The sequence below is a fragment of the Panthera tigris genome, chromosome A2, assembly GCF_018350195.1.
Source record: "Panthera tigris isolate Pti1 chromosome A2, P.tigris_Pti1_mat1.1, whole genome shotgun sequence".
NCBI lineage: Eukaryota > Metazoa > Chordata > Mammalia > Carnivora > Felidae > Panthera > Panthera tigris.
In genome coordinates, this window is record NC_056661.1 from 73,250,371 (window position 1) to 73,268,902 (window position 18,532).

General features: G+C 36.7%; 1 protein-coding gene across 7 annotated transcripts in view; it reads right to left on the minus strand.

Moving 5' to 3' along the window:
• The window catches only part of SUGCT (succinyl-CoA:glutarate-CoA transferase), a 746,174-nt gene that overhangs the window by 702,388 nt on the left and 25,254 nt on the right, over nucleotides 1-18,532 (minus strand). For all 7 annotated transcript variants that reach the window (XM_042963790.1, XM_042963765.1, XM_042963780.1 and 4 more), the window contains exons 2-5: nucleotides 16,515-16,566; nucleotides 15,790-15,863; nucleotides 7,131-7,216; nucleotides 5,811-5,861 (exon numbers count right to left, since the gene is read on the minus strand). In XM_042963790.1, the coding sequence (XP_042819724.1) occupies nucleotides 5,811-5,861; nucleotides 7,131-7,216; nucleotides 15,790-15,863; nucleotides 16,515-16,566 (263 nt within the window). The remainder of the gene's footprint in view (nucleotides 1-5,810; nucleotides 5,862-7,130; nucleotides 7,217-15,789; nucleotides 15,864-16,514; nucleotides 16,567-18,532) is intronic.

An 18,532-nucleotide genomic window follows, 5' to 3' on the forward strand; every position in this document is an offset into this window, starting at 1 on the left:
CCAATTAACATTTGAGCTGTTTGTAAGCAACTCCATACAGGGAGAGTCCCAATAAAAATGCATTTACTTATTCATTGTTAATGATTCTACCAAGTACTGCTTGCTTAGGGATTTGGAGGAAGGCCAAGTGTTTATTTTAAATAAAACAAAATGGTACACTTTAATTTATTCCACAAATTCTTCTGAGCCTCTATTTACTACTGACAAGGCACTCCTGTGGGCTGTAAAGAAAACAAACTACATCAAACACATCTAGACTTCTACACTGGTCATCTCTTGCTACATATATTCTGCATGGCGCACTATATAGCACCTTATGCAAATGACATTTAATGAATTATTTAATTTTTAAAAACTCTGTGTGGGTTCCCCAAGAAGTTAAACATAGAATTACCATATGACCCAGCAATGCCTCTCCTAGGTATATACTCAAAAGAACTAAAATCAGGGACCCAAACAGATACTTGTATGCCAATGTTCAAGGCAGCAGTATTATTTGCAATAGCCAAAAGGTGGAAATAATCCAAGTGTCCATCAGCAGACAAATGTATCCATCCATAAAGTGGAATATTACTTAGTTGTAAAAAGAGAATGAAGTTCTGATACATGCTAGAACATACACAAACCTTTAAAATATTATACTAAATGGGCTCCTGGGTGGCTCAGTCGGAAGGGCGTCTGACTTCGGCTCAGGTCATGATCTCGCGGTCCGTGAGTTCAAGCCCCACGTTGGGCTCTGTGCTGACAGCTCAGAGCCTGGAGCCTGTTTCAGATTCTGTGTCTCCCTCTCTCTCTGACCCTCCCCCATTCATCCTCTGTCTCTCTCTGTCTCAGGGGCGAATAAACGTTTAAAAAAATTTTTTTTTAATATTATGCTAAATGACATTAATCAGACACAAAAATACAAATATTGTATAATTTCACTTATATAAAATACTCACAATAGGCAAACCCATAGAGACACAAAGTAGATGAGAGATTATCAGGGGCTGGAGTGAGTGGGAAGTGGAATTATTGCTTAATGGATACAGTTTCTGTCTGGGGTGATGCAACATTTTAGAAATAGATAGTAGTGGGCCACCTGGGTGGCTCAGTCGGTTAAGCGTCCAACTCTTGGGTTTCCGGTCAGATCATAATCTCATGGTTCGTGAGTTCAAGCCCCACATCGGGCTCTGTACTGACAGTTGCAGAGCCTGCTTGGGATTCTCTGTCTCCCTCACTCTCTGTGCCCCTCCCCTGCTCACTCTCTATCTCTTTGTCTCAAAATAAATAAAACATTTAAAAAAAATAGCAGTGCTGATTGTACAGTATTAGGAATATATTAATGCCACTGAACTCTGTACTTAAAAATGGTTAAAATGGAAATTTTTATGCTCTATATATTTTACCACAACAAAAAATTTTTTAACTATGCAAGGTATTTGTATTTTTAGACTTCTAAGGAATCCTAAGTCACATCTCAATCTACATAAAGTATATAGATGAACCACAAACAAATGCACTATTTCAATAACAGAAGGAAATAAATATAATGAGTAATTTATATTAATATAAAAGTATAAAAATATTTCAAGTAACCAAAAAAAGCAGATTAAAAAACAATATACATGGTATTATCTCACGTTTTCGGGAAAAATAAGTATACAAGGACATAAAGAGATTGGATATGATATACTAAAATATTAATGTCTTTGCATGAACTTGTATTATTTCTTGGGTAACATGAAAAAAAAAATGGTAACTAAAAAGAGCTGTGCTCAGAGTACCATGTAGTCTGGCTCTACAACATTACAAGAAAAATACAGAAAAGTTGAGTTTAAGAGCTAAATATTTCTACTAATAAAGATGCACAGTAGTTTTTTTATGATTACCCAAGAAATCAACATGTATGCATTTTGATATTTATTTATTAAGAAATACCCCAAAAAAGTTTATAGGGCAGAAATTATTCCTTTCTCCATTTTACAAATATTTATTTTAGATACGTACTAGCCACTTACTAGATATTGATTCCAAGCTGGTCTGTCATTGACCATATTCTCTCTCCCTCTCTGTTTTAGGATATTCACCCATTTCAAGATTATATCTATTCCCTACAGCTTTAGCTAATCATTCAGAAGTATTCTAAGAAAATAGTGCAAAACTCAGAGCCATGAGAAATTGACCTCCACACTAACTACAAGTATTATATGTGATAGTTACCTCAGTAGAGACCAAATGTTTACTGCATTTCCCTGATACAATGATCTACCAGGAAATAAAGGGAGAGAAGAAGACTAGTTCCCAGTTTTACTGGTATTATATCCTCTTCCTCATCTAAGTGCTTACAAATCATTGAAAAAACCTATTCTAGAATCTGGCCCAGAATAAAAAGCAAGCACAATTTTGTATGACTTAGAGAACCTACTATCTTTTTTCTTTCTGAAAGGAGATAAAAAAAATTCTTCCCTCTAGTCACAGAGTAAATAAGAACTAAAATTCATTTGAAATATAGAGTATCTAATTCTGAGTTATCTTTATTAGATGTAATTTAAGAACAGACTAGAGATCAAAAATAGTACAGTAATTTTTTTTTTAATTTTTCAATGTTTATTATTGAGAGACAGAGAGACACAGAGCGTGGGCAGGGGAGGGGTAGAGAGAGGGGGAGACATAGAATCTGAAGTAGGCTCCAGGCTCTGAGCTGTCAGCACAGAGCCTGATGCAGGGCTCGAACTCACAAACTGCGAGGTCATGACCTGGGCCGAAGTCAGTCACTTAACCAACTGAGCCACCCAGGCGCCCCAGTACAGTAATTTTTTAAATGTTGTATCAAATAATGTGCTTACTGGTAAGAAATGTATTCTAAAAGATTTAAGTGCAAAGTTTCATGATATCTCCCACTTTAAAATAGTTCAAACACACACACACACACACACACACACACACACACACACACAGAGATAGGTATACATATGTAAATATGCAAATATAGCAAAATATTAAAATTATTACATGTAGGATAGGGTTATTGAAAGTTCATTATACTATTCTTTCAACTTTTCTGTACTTTTGAATTTTTCATAATAAAATGTTGGAAGAAAATAAAATCCATGACATTGCTCTATGGACCATAATATGTGCACACAATATGGATATTGTGACTATTGACTAACATAGAGAATTATTTGAAATATAAACGACATATTAGAAAGTTATCAAATCATATTGCCATGAAAATACCAGGCTCTACATAGATTTTCAAAGCAGAGTTTTGTTTTTTGCACAAGCTGTTTTTGGTTAGCCTTGTACAAAGGAGTCATATTTTTTGGAGCTCTCATGTATCCAGCTGACTGGTTTGTAAGCTACTTTGGAACTATTTCTATAAACTAAACTCATTATGTTAGCAATCATAGCCACCACGGTCTGTATACAGAGGTTGTTTTACTACTCTTAAGCTAAAAGAGAAATCCATGCCAGAAAGATTAAAAAGACTAAGCAAAAGATAATTTTTCCCCTAGGCAATAAGATACATAACATGAATGGTACAACCAGCAATGGATATGAATAATGTCCCCATACAATCTATTTAAGTTTAATATGAGTTGAAATGTACTTTATTGTTATCAATCAGACATGAAGAGAAATCAAGCCCATGATGAAATTTATTTAAAGTTGTTACAGTATAGTAGAAAACTGGCAAGATCCAAGGAGAATTAGAAGCAAGTCCTGGAGATTCATTTACTTTGGTCTGAACTACACAAGCAGGTCCAAAATACTCAAATGTACATTTATGTCTTAGTAGCAAGAGTTATGAACTCCACCCAAATACTGCCTCACTGAGAAGCTCTAATGAAATTGCAAAGTATGGGTTTAATCAAATCTGAAACCTTGACTTTTGCGGATAAAATATCAGAATGCCCTGAAATAGAAGCAAAGAAGCAGGAGCTATGAACACTAAAGATGAAACTGAGAGACAGGACATAAAGAAGAATTGAGGCAAGAACAATTGCCTAAAACAAAGTTAAATAAAATCAACTAACCACTGAAGAGAAAATAAAAAGAATGGTCTGAGAATGCAGACAATGGGAATTGGGTTCAAAGTGAGGGTAGGCCATTGCAGAAAAAATAGAGCAGGGCAACAACAATGGAGAAAAATTTAGAAAAATCAAACTAAGGTTCAATTGAAAAAGAAAACAAACAAACAAACAAACAAAAAATGTAAGTTATACTGTAGAAAAGATATGTGGAAATAAGGCACTAAGATCAGGACAATTACCACGCCTTGTGTTCAAAATATATCTAGTAAACAAAAATTCTAAATTTGTTGGAATGACCCATGAGATCCAAAGCGGATGGTCACTGATTCTAATCCTAATGATTAAAAGAAATTATCTTTCAATCAGCCAGATAGATAAGGAAAGTAGCCAACAGAGCAATGATGTCAAAGTTGACGCTTTGATATGAAACAAATTTGGGGATTTGGTTCTCTAATCAAGTACATCCACTAGGGTAGATTTTAAACTTTAACAAAGACAGCAAGCAAGTTCTATCTCACATGATGAATCCAATTTGATGTGCATCAAGAACAACAATAATAGGGGTGCCTGGGTGTCTCATTTGGTTAAGCATCCGACTTTGGCTCAGGTCATGATCTCACGGTCCGTGAGTTCGAGCTCTGCGTCGGGCTCTGTGCTGACAGCTCAGAGCCTGGAGCCTGCTTCAGATTCTGTGTCTCCCTCTCTCTGTGCCCCTCCCCCGTTCATGCTCTGTCTCTCTCTGTCTCAAAAATAAACATTAAAAAAAAATTTTTTTTAATAAAAAAAAAGAACAACAATAATAGCTAATACTTAATGAGTACTAACTATGGCAAACACTCTTCTATATATTTTACACATATCAACTCAATTCTAACAAGTTTCAGATGCAGGTACTATTATTATCCCCATTTTACTGGTAAGGAATGAAGGGCATAAAGATGTTAACTAAGGGGCGCCTGGGTGGCTCAATCTTCCAACTCTTGATTTCAGCTTAAGTTATGATCTCACGGCTGTGAGATCGAGCCCCCACGTCGGGCTCCATGCTGAGCATAAAGCCTACTTGGGATTCTCTCTCTCTTACCCTCTCTCTCTGCCCCTCCCCTGCTCATTCTCTCTAAATAAACAAACATTTAAAAAAAATGTTAAGTAACAATCAAAAAATAAACTTAAGTAACCTACCTGCAGTCACATAGCTAGTAAGTAGAGAAGGCAGGAATTGAATCTCAGCACTGGAACACTAAGGTGTGCACCAAACCATCACACAATCTTGCCTCTCAAGAAAAGATGCTCAGATTAGGTCTGGATATATTAGCCATCTGAATAAGGGTTAGAAAAAGCTTGAGCTCTCCAGTGATGTGACCTGGGTTGAAATTCCAGCTCTTCCCTTTACTAGCTATGTGATCTTTGGAGCAACACTTGAGCCCCATGAGGCTCATTTCCCTCCCATGAAAATGAGGATCCTAATACTTCATTTACAAATAAAATTCTGAGGATTTGAGGAGATATACTGTAAGTGCCCAAGCCTAAGATCTGATGCAGAGTAGGGATTCAGTCAATAGTAGCTAGTATTAACTGAACACTTACACACTGTAGAGAAACATTATACACAACATATGAGAAATTATAAAGCATATTTTACTTACGATAAAAGTAAAGTTAAATTCCCAAATGGCATTCATAGCAAAATTAGAGATTGCCAATGAAATAAATTTTTAAAACACTTTTACTCTGATGCTCAAATCCCCAATTACAACCCAAGTGACAAGATGCCTTCCATAAAGCATACTGTACCTCTTTGATGATTTTCACCCCTCTTGGATCCTTGATATTAACAGCTATACTCTAAAAATTAAAATATATATATCTTAAAATAGTATCATAAATGTTTTTCATAGTACTAACAGTTCAATAAGGGAGCCATCCATAGCATAGATTCTCTTCTTAAAGCAAATGTATTTTCCTCATGAAGAAACATTTAAATTATCTTTACTGATTTTATTTGCAATGTAGATATGTTAGGATGAGAGCAAGTGTCATAGACTCTGGGTCTGGAGTTCTCTCTTGTCCAGCAAGAAACTGGGACACAGGATTAAAAATGCAAGTGAGGCTAATGTGCAGGAGGAGACAAAAGCCTGAGGAAGGGTCCTTGCTCTGTTTTTCTTAGGATCAGAAGGCTTAAAAATGTGGTGATGGATATGCACAAAGAGACGATGAATCGTGAATATTACCTCATGGACATGAGAGAAAGGGGATTTTGAAGATATGTGGTGTTAGGGGTTTGGGTCAATACAAAACAAAATCCTGGCTCCAGGCAGAAGGTTGTTTACAGCAGACATGAGGCCCCACCTGTTTGCCTAAACTGGCCTAGGGGACAAGAGCATGCTATCTCAGGGTCAACAAAGTATCTTTCTTTTGCTAGTTAGCCACTTCGCTGGCCCATAGGGGTCTACACCTCTATTTACCTGTTTACCTAATTTGGTCCTTCCTTCTGTGAAAGCAGCTTTCTGCTATTGTACTAAGTTGGGGGGGGGGGGGTGTTTCCACCCTGAATACCTAATCTTGGATGTTTTCATCCTAAAATTCCCTATTCCTATACCTTTGTCCTATACTGGGGGCCTTTGCCCTGTTTACCTAATCTTATTCACCTAATCTTGTTTACCCAAACTTGGGTGTGTACATCCTATGGCTTTCTAATTCTTTATGCCTAGTTAACCCATTGATGAAAGCTCAGGGAAGTCCTAAGCTTATTCCCCACAAGCAAGGATTATACAAAAAATTTTTCAAACTATAATATCAAGTGTTAGGCAATTAGCAATCTCCAAAAGAATGAAATGTAGAGAATCAAAAGATTTCTTCCTCTAATAAAATTATTCCCATTATAAACCATTATAAATTCTCATGAAATTTTTAAGTTAGTCAAGAAGGAATATTAGTTTCAAAAAAACTCTATTGTTTCTATTTGGTAACTAGTGAATGAATAAAATTTCATCTTATTTGAAATATTATTTATATATACAAAAAAAAGGGTAGAAATGAATGAACCAAGGTAATACCTAAAGTTTTATTATTACAAGAAAATTACACAAAAATCAAAGAAAGAAATATTCTTACTTTTTTATTTCGATTAACACTGAGAAAATAAGTACTTTCTGTCCCCACAAAAGGTGGCCCCCAAGTTCGTGTATCATCACCAGCTCCTGAAAATAACAGTATGAGCTATTAATCTTTATCTCTGAAACATCATAAGACATTCAAACCAACCCATCATATACATTCACAGATGCCTAAACAAAATCAGCTCAATTCAGTGGAATTGGCAATCTAGAGGGGCCATAAGAACTTGCTGGAACTGTCCAAACTCAACCTGCTCATGTTAATAATGAAATCCTTCCAAATCATCTTTCACTAGAAGCCATCCCTAAAAGTCAAAATCCAGAAAGAAATGCCCTACTAGCAGTCTTTAGATTTAATAAATAGCAAATCTGAAAAAAAAAATTAATAAATGGCAAATCTAAAAGAATCACTCTCAATTTTTGGCAAGCAAGTTGGTCAGCTCTTTGGGTGTTTCTCAGCATTAAATGTACAAAGAAATGCTGAGTCTGCAAAAGATTTTTGTTAAATATTATTTAAACCAGAATAATGGTAAGTGAGATTTTATAATAAAACGGCATCTTAAGAACAATGATAAATAAATAAATCTATAAATTTTTGTGAAATTCCAGAAATAAACCAAGCATATATGGTCAACTAATATTTAATGACTTAAATAAAATCAACCTACTGCTGAAGAGAAGATAAAAAGAATGGTCTGAAAATGAAGACAATGAGAATTGGGTCCAAAGTGAGGGTAGACCATTGCAGAAAAATAGAGCAGGGAAACAACAATGGAGAAAAATTTAGAAAAATCAAACTAAGCTTCAGTTTGACAAGAGAGCCAAGAACACTCAATGAAGAAAAGATAGTCTTTTCAACAAATGGTGCTGGGATAATTGGATAGTCACATGTAAAATAATGAAACTGAACCTATATCTTACACCACACATCATTCACAAAAATTAACTCAAAAAAGGGGCGCCTGGGTGGATCAGTTGATTAAGTGTCTGACTTCAACTCAGGTCATGATCTCATGGTTCGTTAGTTCAAGCCCTGTGTCAGGCTTTGTGCTGACAGCTCAGAGCCTGGAGCCTGGAGCCTGCTTCAGATTCTGAGTCCCTTCTCTCTCAACCCCTCCCCCACTCATGCTCTGACTCTCTTACTCTCTCTCTCTCTCTCTCTCTCTCTCTCTCTGAAAAATAAACAAACCTTAAAACAATGTTTTAAATTAACTCAAAATGAGTTAACTGAGTTAAATGAGTTAAAGACAACTTTAAGACCTAAAAGCATGAAACTCCTAGAAAAAACATGGGAACAAAGTTCCTTGACATGGGTCTTAGTTAATGATTTTTTTTGGATTTGACACCAAAGTACCAAGCAATAAAATCTAAAATAAACAAGTGAGACTGCATCAAACTGAAAAGCTTCTGCACAGCAAAAGAAACCATTTCACTTTGTTGAAGTGAAAAGACAACTTACAGAATGGGGAAAAAATATTTGCAAATCATATAGCTCATAACAGGTTAATACCCAAACATCTAAAGAACTCACACAAGTCAACAGCTAAAAAACAAATAACCCAATTAAAAAATGGGCAAAAGGGGGCACCTGGGTAGCTCAGTCAGTTAAGTGTCAGACTTCAACTCAGGTCATGATCTCACAGTTCCTGAGTTCAAGCCCCGTGTTGGGTGAGCTTGAGCCCCACTTCAGGTGAGTCCCACTTCTCTCTCTCTCTACCTCTCTCTCTCCCTCTCTCTCTGCTCCTTGCTCACATGCACCCTCTCTCTCTCTCTCAAAAATAAATGAATAAATACATAAACAAACACATTTTTTTAAATGGGCAAAGGACCCAAAAAGACATTTTTCTAAAGATAGACAAAAGACCAACAGGTACATAAAAAGAAGCTCAACATCACTATTCATTGCAAGAATGCAAAATAAAACCACAACCTCACACCTGTTAGAATGGCCACTGTCAAAAAGACAAGAGACAACAAATGCTGGCAAGAATGTAGATAAAAGGGAACCCTTGTGCACTGTTTGTAGGAATGTAAATCAGTACAGCCACTATGGAAAACAGTATGAAATATCCTCAAAAAATTAAAAATAGAACTACAATATGATCCAGCAATTCCACTTCCTGGAATATATCCAAAGGAAACAAAAACACTAACTCAAAAAGATATGCATCCTATGTTCATAGCAGCATTATTTACAATAGCCAAGACATGAAAACACCTGTGTCCATTGATGGATGCATGGATAAAGTTGCAATATATATATATATATATATATATATATATATACACACACACATACACACACACACATATATATACATATATACATATATATGTATACATACACATATACATATATACATATATATGTGTATATATATGTATATATGTATACATATATGTGTATATATGTATATATATATGTATATATATATATATATAGAGAGAGAGAGAGAGAGAGAGAGAGGGAATATATACACAACTGTATGTATACACACACACACACACACACACACACATACACACAATGGAATATTAAGCCATAAAAAATGAGGAAATCCTCCATTTGTGACAACATGGATGGACTTGAAAGCATCATGCTAAATGAGATAACTCCGATAAAGACAAATATTGTATGATCTCATTTATATGTGGAATTTTAGAAAATAAAAAACCAAATTCAGGGGCGCCTGGGTGGCTCAGTCAGTTAAACATCCGACTTCGGCTCAGGTCATGATCTCACGGGTCCGTGAGTTTGAGCCCCGCGACGGGCTCTGTGCTGACAGCTCAGAGCCTGGAGCCTGCTTCGGATTCTGTGTCTCCCTCTCTCTCTGACCCTCTCCCATTCATGCTCTGTCTCTCTCGGTCTCAAAAATAAATAAACATTAAAAAAAAAATTAAAAAAAAAAAAAAATTCATAGAATAAGAGATCTGACCTGTGGTTACCAGAGGTGGAGGGTGGGGGCAGGGGAGATTGCAGGAAGGTGGTCAAAAGGTACAAACTGCCAGGCATAAGGTCAAGTAAGTATGAGGGATGTAACGTACAGCATCATGACTATAGTTAACACTGCTGTATGATATACAGGAAATTTGTTAAGAGAGTAAATCCTAGGGGCACTGGGTGGCTCAGTCAGTTGAGTGTCCGACCTTGGCTCAGGTCATAATCTCAAGGTTCGTGAGTTCGAGCCCCACATCGGGCTCACTGCTGTCAGCCTATCAGTGCAGAGCCTGCTTCAGATCCTCTGTCCCCCTCTCTTTGCCTCTCCCCTGCTTGCACTCTCCCAAAAAATAAATACTAAAAAAAAAAAAAAAAATTGAGAGAGTAAATCCTAATAGCTCTCATCACAAGAAGAAAATTTTTTTCTTTTTTCTTTTCTTATCATGTCTACAAGAGAAGAGGGATGTAAGCTGAACTTATTGTGGTAATAACACGATAACTAAGTATATAAATTAAACCATCATGTTCTGTGCCTTATACTTACACAGTGATGTGTGCTAATTATTTCTCAATACAATTGGGAAAAAAATTTGTGTTATATGGGCACCTGGGTGGATAAGTCATTTAAGTGTCCAACTCTTGATCTTAGCTCAGCGTCCTGAGTTCAACTCTTGATCTGATCTCAGGGTCCTGAGTTCAAGCCCCACGTTGGGCTCCACACTTGGTGTGGAGCCTACTTAAAAAAAAAAAAATGTGTTATAAACAATCAAAAAAGGCAAAATAAGTAAATGAATAGCATATTTATTTAATTTAAAATACTATTCTAGAATAAAATTTTACTCATCTAGGTCTTGCTACAAAGTAAAAGTTTAAAACCATCAAAATATAGGGTGTTTTCTTCTGAACATCTACTTCAAGTCATATGTTTGTGTTAGATTCAAAGACAACACTATAGAGTTACAGAAAAAAAGTTTCCTTTGCACAAAAAGCCACTGACAACATAGAGCTCAGAAAATGAATCAAGGATTAAGTGGCACAAAATAGTATCACTTAAGAATTTTATAAAGTCTGATTAAATATTGATATTAGAAACTAATCATTATATAGGTAATTACAGTTAAAGTATTTATCTCTAGCCCCCAAGAAGAGAGAACTTGAGAATGAATTAAAGTTTAAATTCTGATCTCATCTAAATGATATAATTAATCTATTGGCCCAGTAGACTTTACCCACTGAAACTAATCAAGAAAAGCAAATACAGCCTTTTGGAAAACAAAACAGAGGCCAAAGAACAGACTTGTGAAGGAAGGAAGGAAGGAAGGAAGGAAGGAAGGAAGGAAGGAAGGAAGGAAGGAAGGAAGACAAACCTCATAAGAGAGAGGACAACAAGTCAGAGGAGAAAAGAAGCATTAGTTCTAACTGGAGATGAACCAATAACAACACAAAGCAATCAGTAGTAAGTATCAAAAGGAATGGCATGCTCAAAACACCAGGGGAAAAATAAAACTACAAGATCCGAGAAAGGCAATCTTCTAGTAAAAAACCAATTAGAGGCTTCATGGAAAAGGTATGTGTGAATCTGGACCTTCAGGATCAGACAGGACCTCACAGATTCAAGAGAAAATCCAGCCACTTCCATTTTTTTAAGGCTCCCAATATATTAATTTTTTTTAATAAAGCAATGCCAACATAAGGCTAAAATTAAATAATTTTAAATGTTTACATTCATCTCAGGTGGAGATATTGTTAGGAATCTAAATTGAAGGCCTACAGGGCTTTCCTGCCCCATCTGTCTTTGGGAAGTATCCAGGGCTTTGGAGAGGATCAATGGCCTCTCTAAAGAATCAGTGCTGATGGGCGGGCCGGGTGGCTTAGTTGGTTAAGCATCCGACTTCCGCTCAGGTCATGATCTCACGGTTGGGAGCCTACTCTGGATTCCGTGTCTCCCCTTCTCTCTGCCCCTCCCCTGCTTTCACATTCTCTCTCTCAAAAATAAGTAAACATTAAAAAAAAAAAAAAAAAAAGAATCAGCACTGATGGCACATGACAGGATATAAGGGCTAAAGTTTACAAACTGGGAAAACTGGCAGTTTGAGAGATGTCTTATTTGACCCACACATAATTTAAAGTTTTTAACTAGCTGCCATGATTTCAAAATCTGGAGATCTCATATAAAATTTCACACTGCCTTTCTTAAATGATATTTCAACACATTCAAGACACTCAGCAAGTATTTATTGGGTACCTACTATGTCACAGACACTGCTCTATGCAGAGCAGACACAGCAGTGACCAAAAGATCAACACCCCTGCCTTCATATCCCTGCCTACAGGGGATAGTCCAGGAACCCCAGTCACATCATCTGCTGCCCTACACTGTCCACTTCACTCAGCTAGGTTACAGACTAAGGTAACTCTACAGAAAGAAGGAGAAGAAAATTTATTTGCTCTTTGATTATAAAAATAAGAATAGTCCAAGTCCCAAGTCCCAAAACTGTAACCAATTCTATGTAATTAAAGAACAGGAGAAGCAGACATGAGAAAAGACTAGTTCTCTACTGAACTTTGATAACTCTGCCAAGCCACTTCACCTCAGATCTGGGTTGAACAACTATCTCAAAAACCCAAAACTGTTAAATACACAATATGAACAATAAAATGCATTGGGCAGAAGGGTTAAGGGAAAGAGAGTAATCAGTCAGGCAAAAAGCAATGAACACCTACCTGCTAGCAGCAAAGCTTGCTACCAAGTGTAGGACTGTGGAATGCCTACACAAGGAAGGTGCCCCCCACTGAAAAACCGAAAAAGTACAAAGGAGAAATAAGGCCCACGTAAACAGGGGATAATGATCTCTAAAATTAATATAAATACAAATATGTAGACCAGTGATCAACTGAAATAGCAAGAGAGAGAAGATCAGATGCTCTACCTAGGATTAGAAGACCTAACAGCTAAAATTTCAAAGTGCTGTCGTGTTGAAATTGCGTAACAGTGTGGAAATTAAAATTTTATGAAACGTGGAAAAGAAAAAACAGATATTCAGCTAGAAAGTAAACATGTAGCCAGCATGTAGCCAGCAATGACCAAAAGTGGTGAACAACACTATCTAGATAATTGAAGCATTATCCCTGAAAGCAGGAGCTACCACCTGGAGCCTGATAAACACAGGGTCCGATTATACAACAGAATAATATGTAATATTCCCCATGCTGATCAGAGAATCTTATGCTAATTTGCTTCAGCCTCCTAAGAAATCTATTTATCAGGAAGATGAATCTTCCACACCAAGTATTCTACTTTATGGCATTTAATCACTTATGGGAAATTAATAAGGTGATGTAATAAACTCGACTCTTATGGTCTTACAGATATACTCACACTATTCAAGGGTAGACCATTTTCACTGATTTAGTAATTCTGTTCCAGATCCATATGGATCCGATCTTGAAGAACAAATAATAATGCTAACTTTTAAAACCTTCCAAAACAATAGGATGATGTAAAGGATATGGAGAATATGGACTGTGCCCTTCAAGTGCTTGCAGGAGAGAAAGAGCATACAACATGACACTTTCAATACCAGCATGAGCTCAACACCAAAATACTGAGAAAGCACCAAACGGAAGTGAGAATTATGTACACAGAATAGGTTTATCTGGTGGACACAGGGGAAAGAAAAAATAGGAAAGATGTCAGATGAAAAACAAATACAAAGAATTGATCTCAGCTTCGGTGTTTCTTGCTCAAAATCTTGAAAATCATATAATGAGAAAATGTTTCTTTTACTAGAAAGAGAAAAGAATGACTTGGATTGGAGTATCTGGGTTCCTTTCAGAAGGACTTGGGTTCCTTTCCCTCTCTCCTTCTTGTGTGTGCTAAAAGGGAAGACCCTTTTACCCTCCCTCCTCCTCGCGTTCCCTTCATCCCACAGCGAGGGAATGTGGCGGGGTCGACTCTAAATTCAGTCTCAATAGTAAGGTTTTAAAAAAATTTTTTTTTAACGTTTATTTATTTTTGAGACAGAGAGAGACAGAGCATGAACGGGGGAGGGTCAGAGAGAGGGAGACACAGAATCTGAAACAGGCTCCAGGCTCTGAGCTGTCAGCACAGAGCCCGACGCGGGGCTCGAACTCACGGACCACGAGATCCTGAGCTGAGCCGAAGTCGGCCGCCCAACCGACTGAGCCACCCAGGTGCCCCATCAACAGTAAGGTTTGTATGGGGCTAGGGAGGGCCAGGACCAGACCTGAGCGCCTGGATATTCCTTATTACCTGTGTGACTTTGGACAAACTGCTTTATCTCCCTTTGTCTCTGTCTTTTCATTTATTTTTTTAATACTTGGTGTGGAAAAAAATTTTTTTTAATTTATTTTGAGAGAGAGAGAGAGAAAGAGAGAGAGCAGGCACCAGAGATGGGCAGAGAGAGAGGGAGAGAAAGAATCCCAAACAGACTCCGTGCTGTCAGCACAGAGCCTGACTCAGTGCTCCATCCCACGAACTATGAGATCATGACCTGAGCCAAAACCAAGAGTCACTCAACCAACTGAGCTACCCAGGACCCCTGTCTTTTCATTTTTAATCGAGGAATAATAACAGCAACCCATAAGGCTGTTGTAGAGATTAAATAAATTAATATAGGCAAAGTGCTTAGAACTGTATATGGTACTCTGACAAGTGTTAGCATCTGTTACTACGAGCTGCATCTCAGTTTCTACCAGAGGCTTTCAGGTGTGTGTGAAGGACCTGACTTAAGCTTTAGCCCTTGGCACTTATAAAAAGTAAAAAGAGGGGTGCCTGTCTTCGGCTCACGACATGATCTCGCAGTTTGTGGGTTCCAGCCCCATTTCAGGCTCTGTGCTGATAGTGCGGAGCCTAGTTCGGACCCTGTCTCCCTCTCTCTGCCCTTCTCCCCACCCCCCCACCCCCTGGTCATGTGCACATGGGCACAAGCTCGCACGCTCTCTCTCTCTTTCAAAAATAAAATTTAAAAAACACTTTAAAAAAGTGAAAGGAAATCATTAGTATAGGTTCAGAGGAAAGTAAGGAATGGAGGAAAAAAATAAACATTTCAGTCAATTCTCTCCTCATTCCACATATAGGTACATGGATATTTCAAAAACCAGTTAAAAACTGTTATTAGAGCGCTTGGGTGGCTCAGTTGGTTAAGCATCCAGCTCCCGAGTTGGGCTCCATTCTGACAGCACAGAGCCAGCTTGGGATTATCTCTCTCTCTGTCTCTCTCTCTGCCCCTCCCCTGCTTGAGCTCTCTCAAAATAAATAAATACACTTAAAAACAAACAACAACAACAACAAAAAACATTAGTTTGCAGTGCTGGCTTGCTCAGTCAAAAGAGCATGAGACGTTTGATCTCAGGGTCGTGAGTACAAGCCCCATGCTAGATATAGAGGTTACTTAAAAATAAAATCCTAGGGGCGCCTGGGTGGCTCATTTAGTTAAGCATCCGACTTCCGCTCAGGTCATGATCTCATAGCTCTGTGCTGACAGCTCAAAGCCAGGAGCCTGCTACAGATTGTTTCTCCCTCTCTGCCCCTCCCCTGCTCAAGCTCTGTCTCTCTCTCTCTCTCTCTCTCTCTCTCTCTCTCTCTCCTTCTCTCTATCAAAAATGAATAAACTTTAAAAAATAATAATAATAAACAAAATCTTAAAAAAAACTGTATTAGTCTGTTTCTATGTTTTAAAGGGAGTAATAGCTTTACCTGGTCTTTCCACTTTTATAACTTCTGCTCCAAGATCTCCTAAATTCATAGTAGCAAAAGGTCCCGCCAGTACTCTACAATATTAACAATGACAAGTAATCACCACCTTGAAGATGTTTATATTAATTCTTTTCTTAATAATCCATTAACACAGACAAGCTCATATAATGCTAGCAAGATTTAAAATTGTTAAAACTGTTCAGAATTGCAATTTGACCTTATGTATTAAAAGCTTTAAAAAGTATACTGATGCAGTAATTCCACTTTCAGCATTCTATCCTGAGGAAGAAATCCTAAGATTTCCTGAGGCAAAGATTGATGAACAAGGAATTGTACATCAGGAAGGAAGCCTAATTTACAATAGTGAAATCTTGGGGGATGAGTAATTATGTGACAACCATATAATAAAATATCATCTTACATTTTTGTTGAATTTTTAATGACATGGAAAAATACTCAGAATATAATATTATCTTTTACATGTGGGTAAAAACTATAATTTCAGTATGGTTCTAATTTTTGTCTTTAAAAATAATATATAAATATGCAGATTGAAAAAAATGCAAATATTATACTAATTATCTGTTAGAATGATGAAATTATACCATTTTTTTATTTTCTTTTCTAAAATTTTAATAGTAAGCATTAAAACCCAAAAATGAATGAATGTTTTTTTGAAAGAAGGGAAAATTCAATCACCAAAACATAGATAAACCAATACAAACCTTGTTAGATCCAGAATTTTTACACCCTCCAGTGGCTTCATATTGTCAGTATCTGGCAAAACACAGAAAATATTTTAAGAGCATTGATGACGAATTTTCAGAAGGAAAAGTGCAAAATTGTTAATATTCTGTTTTAAGTAATCTCTATTACTACCAAAACTATATTTTTTCCTTTACTATATTTCTGCTTTATATGTAACACAGAAACTTTTGACCTGATCCAGTTAAGTCAATCTGTAAAAATTACAACCTCTAATACCCTATTAATAAAGTCCACAGTTACACCTAAGATAATTTGTCTAATGAAAAATAAGGATTTTTAGGGCACTGTGTCAATATAGTTTGTAACAAATTATACTCTGGTGGAGGGATATGGATAATGGAGGTGTGTGTAGGCAAGGGGTATATGGGAAATCTCTGTACCTTCCTCTCAATTTTGCTGTAAACCTGAAACAGCTATAAAAAAAATAAATAAAGTCATAAAAAAAATAAAAAGTGAACTAAAAAACAAAAAATTACTAACAACTAAAAAAGAACAACAAAGACCTCCACGTATTTATTCTACACTTCAGACAGGGAGAAAATATGAATTTTTAAAGTTTATTAAATAATTTATTTACAAAAAATATTTACATATAAAAAATATGTGTATTTCCTTTTTCTCTTCACCCACCAGCTATAAAAATTCGCAGATAGGTCAATAATTGTATCATTAATTCACTAAAAATATTTAACATCAACACTAAATCACAAAGTCAAATTCTAGCCAAACGGCTTACAAAGTTTAGATCATGATGACTGAGATCAAGCTGAATTTATGGGGGAAAATGATGAACTACTGGTTCAATACATTTTTTAAATAGACTTTTTTAGAGAAGTTTTTAGATTCACAGCAAAACTGAGCAGAAATTACAAAGAATTCTCATGTACTTCTTTTCCCCACATGTGCCCAACATCGCCCATTTTGAACATCCCTCACCAGAGTGACACATTTTTCACAATTGACAAAGTTACCCTGACACATCACTATCGCATACTTTAGAGTTCACTCTTGCTCTCGTACATTTTATGGGTTTAGACAAATGCATAATGGGGTGTATCAAACATTATAATACACAGAATACTTTCACTGCCCTAAAAATCCTCTCTGCTCTGCCTATTCATCCCTTCCTCCCCACCTCAAACTCCTGTAATCCAATCTTTTTACTGTATCCACAGTTTGCCTTTTCCAGAATGTCATATGGTTGGAATCATACAGTAGTAGCCTTTTTAGATTGTCTTCTTTCACTCAATAATATTCATTTAAGTTTCCTCTGTGGCTTGACAGATCATTTCTTTTCAGTGCTGAATGATATTCCAATACCTTGATAGACCAGTTTATTTATCCATTCACCTACTAAAGGGCACCTTGGTTGCCTCCCAGGTTTGGTGGTTACAAAGAAAGCTGCTAAAACATTGTGTGCAGGTTTTTGTGTGGACATTAAGTTTTCAATTCATTTGGGTAATTCTCAAGAAGTGCTGATTACTGAAAAGTGTGCTAAGAGTATGTTTCGTTTTCCACCCCACCTTCCAAAGTAGCTGTACCGTTTTGCATTCCCACCAGCAATGATTGGGAGTTCCTCATGTCAATACATTTTTTTAAAAATCTTAATGCATCTCCATCACCAGTGGATTAAGAATAAGAGTTACAGATTTACACATATACCACACATTTACACACATATCATTATAGTCTTGAGAAGGATCACAAGAGACACAACAATTCTTAGCTAGGAGTGTCCTCAGCTAAGAGGACATTACCTCAATGTTCTGGTAAGGAACATTGAAATTCCATATAGTGAGCACTTGCTCCTTGAAATCAACCCATTCATTCTTTTAAAATAAGAAATTGCTGGAGCTCCTGGGTGGTTCAATCAGTTAAGCATCAGACTTCGGCTCAGGTCATGATCTCACAGTTCGTGAGTTTGAGCCCTGCATCAAGCTATCTGCTGTCAGCTCAGAGCCCACTTTGGATCCTC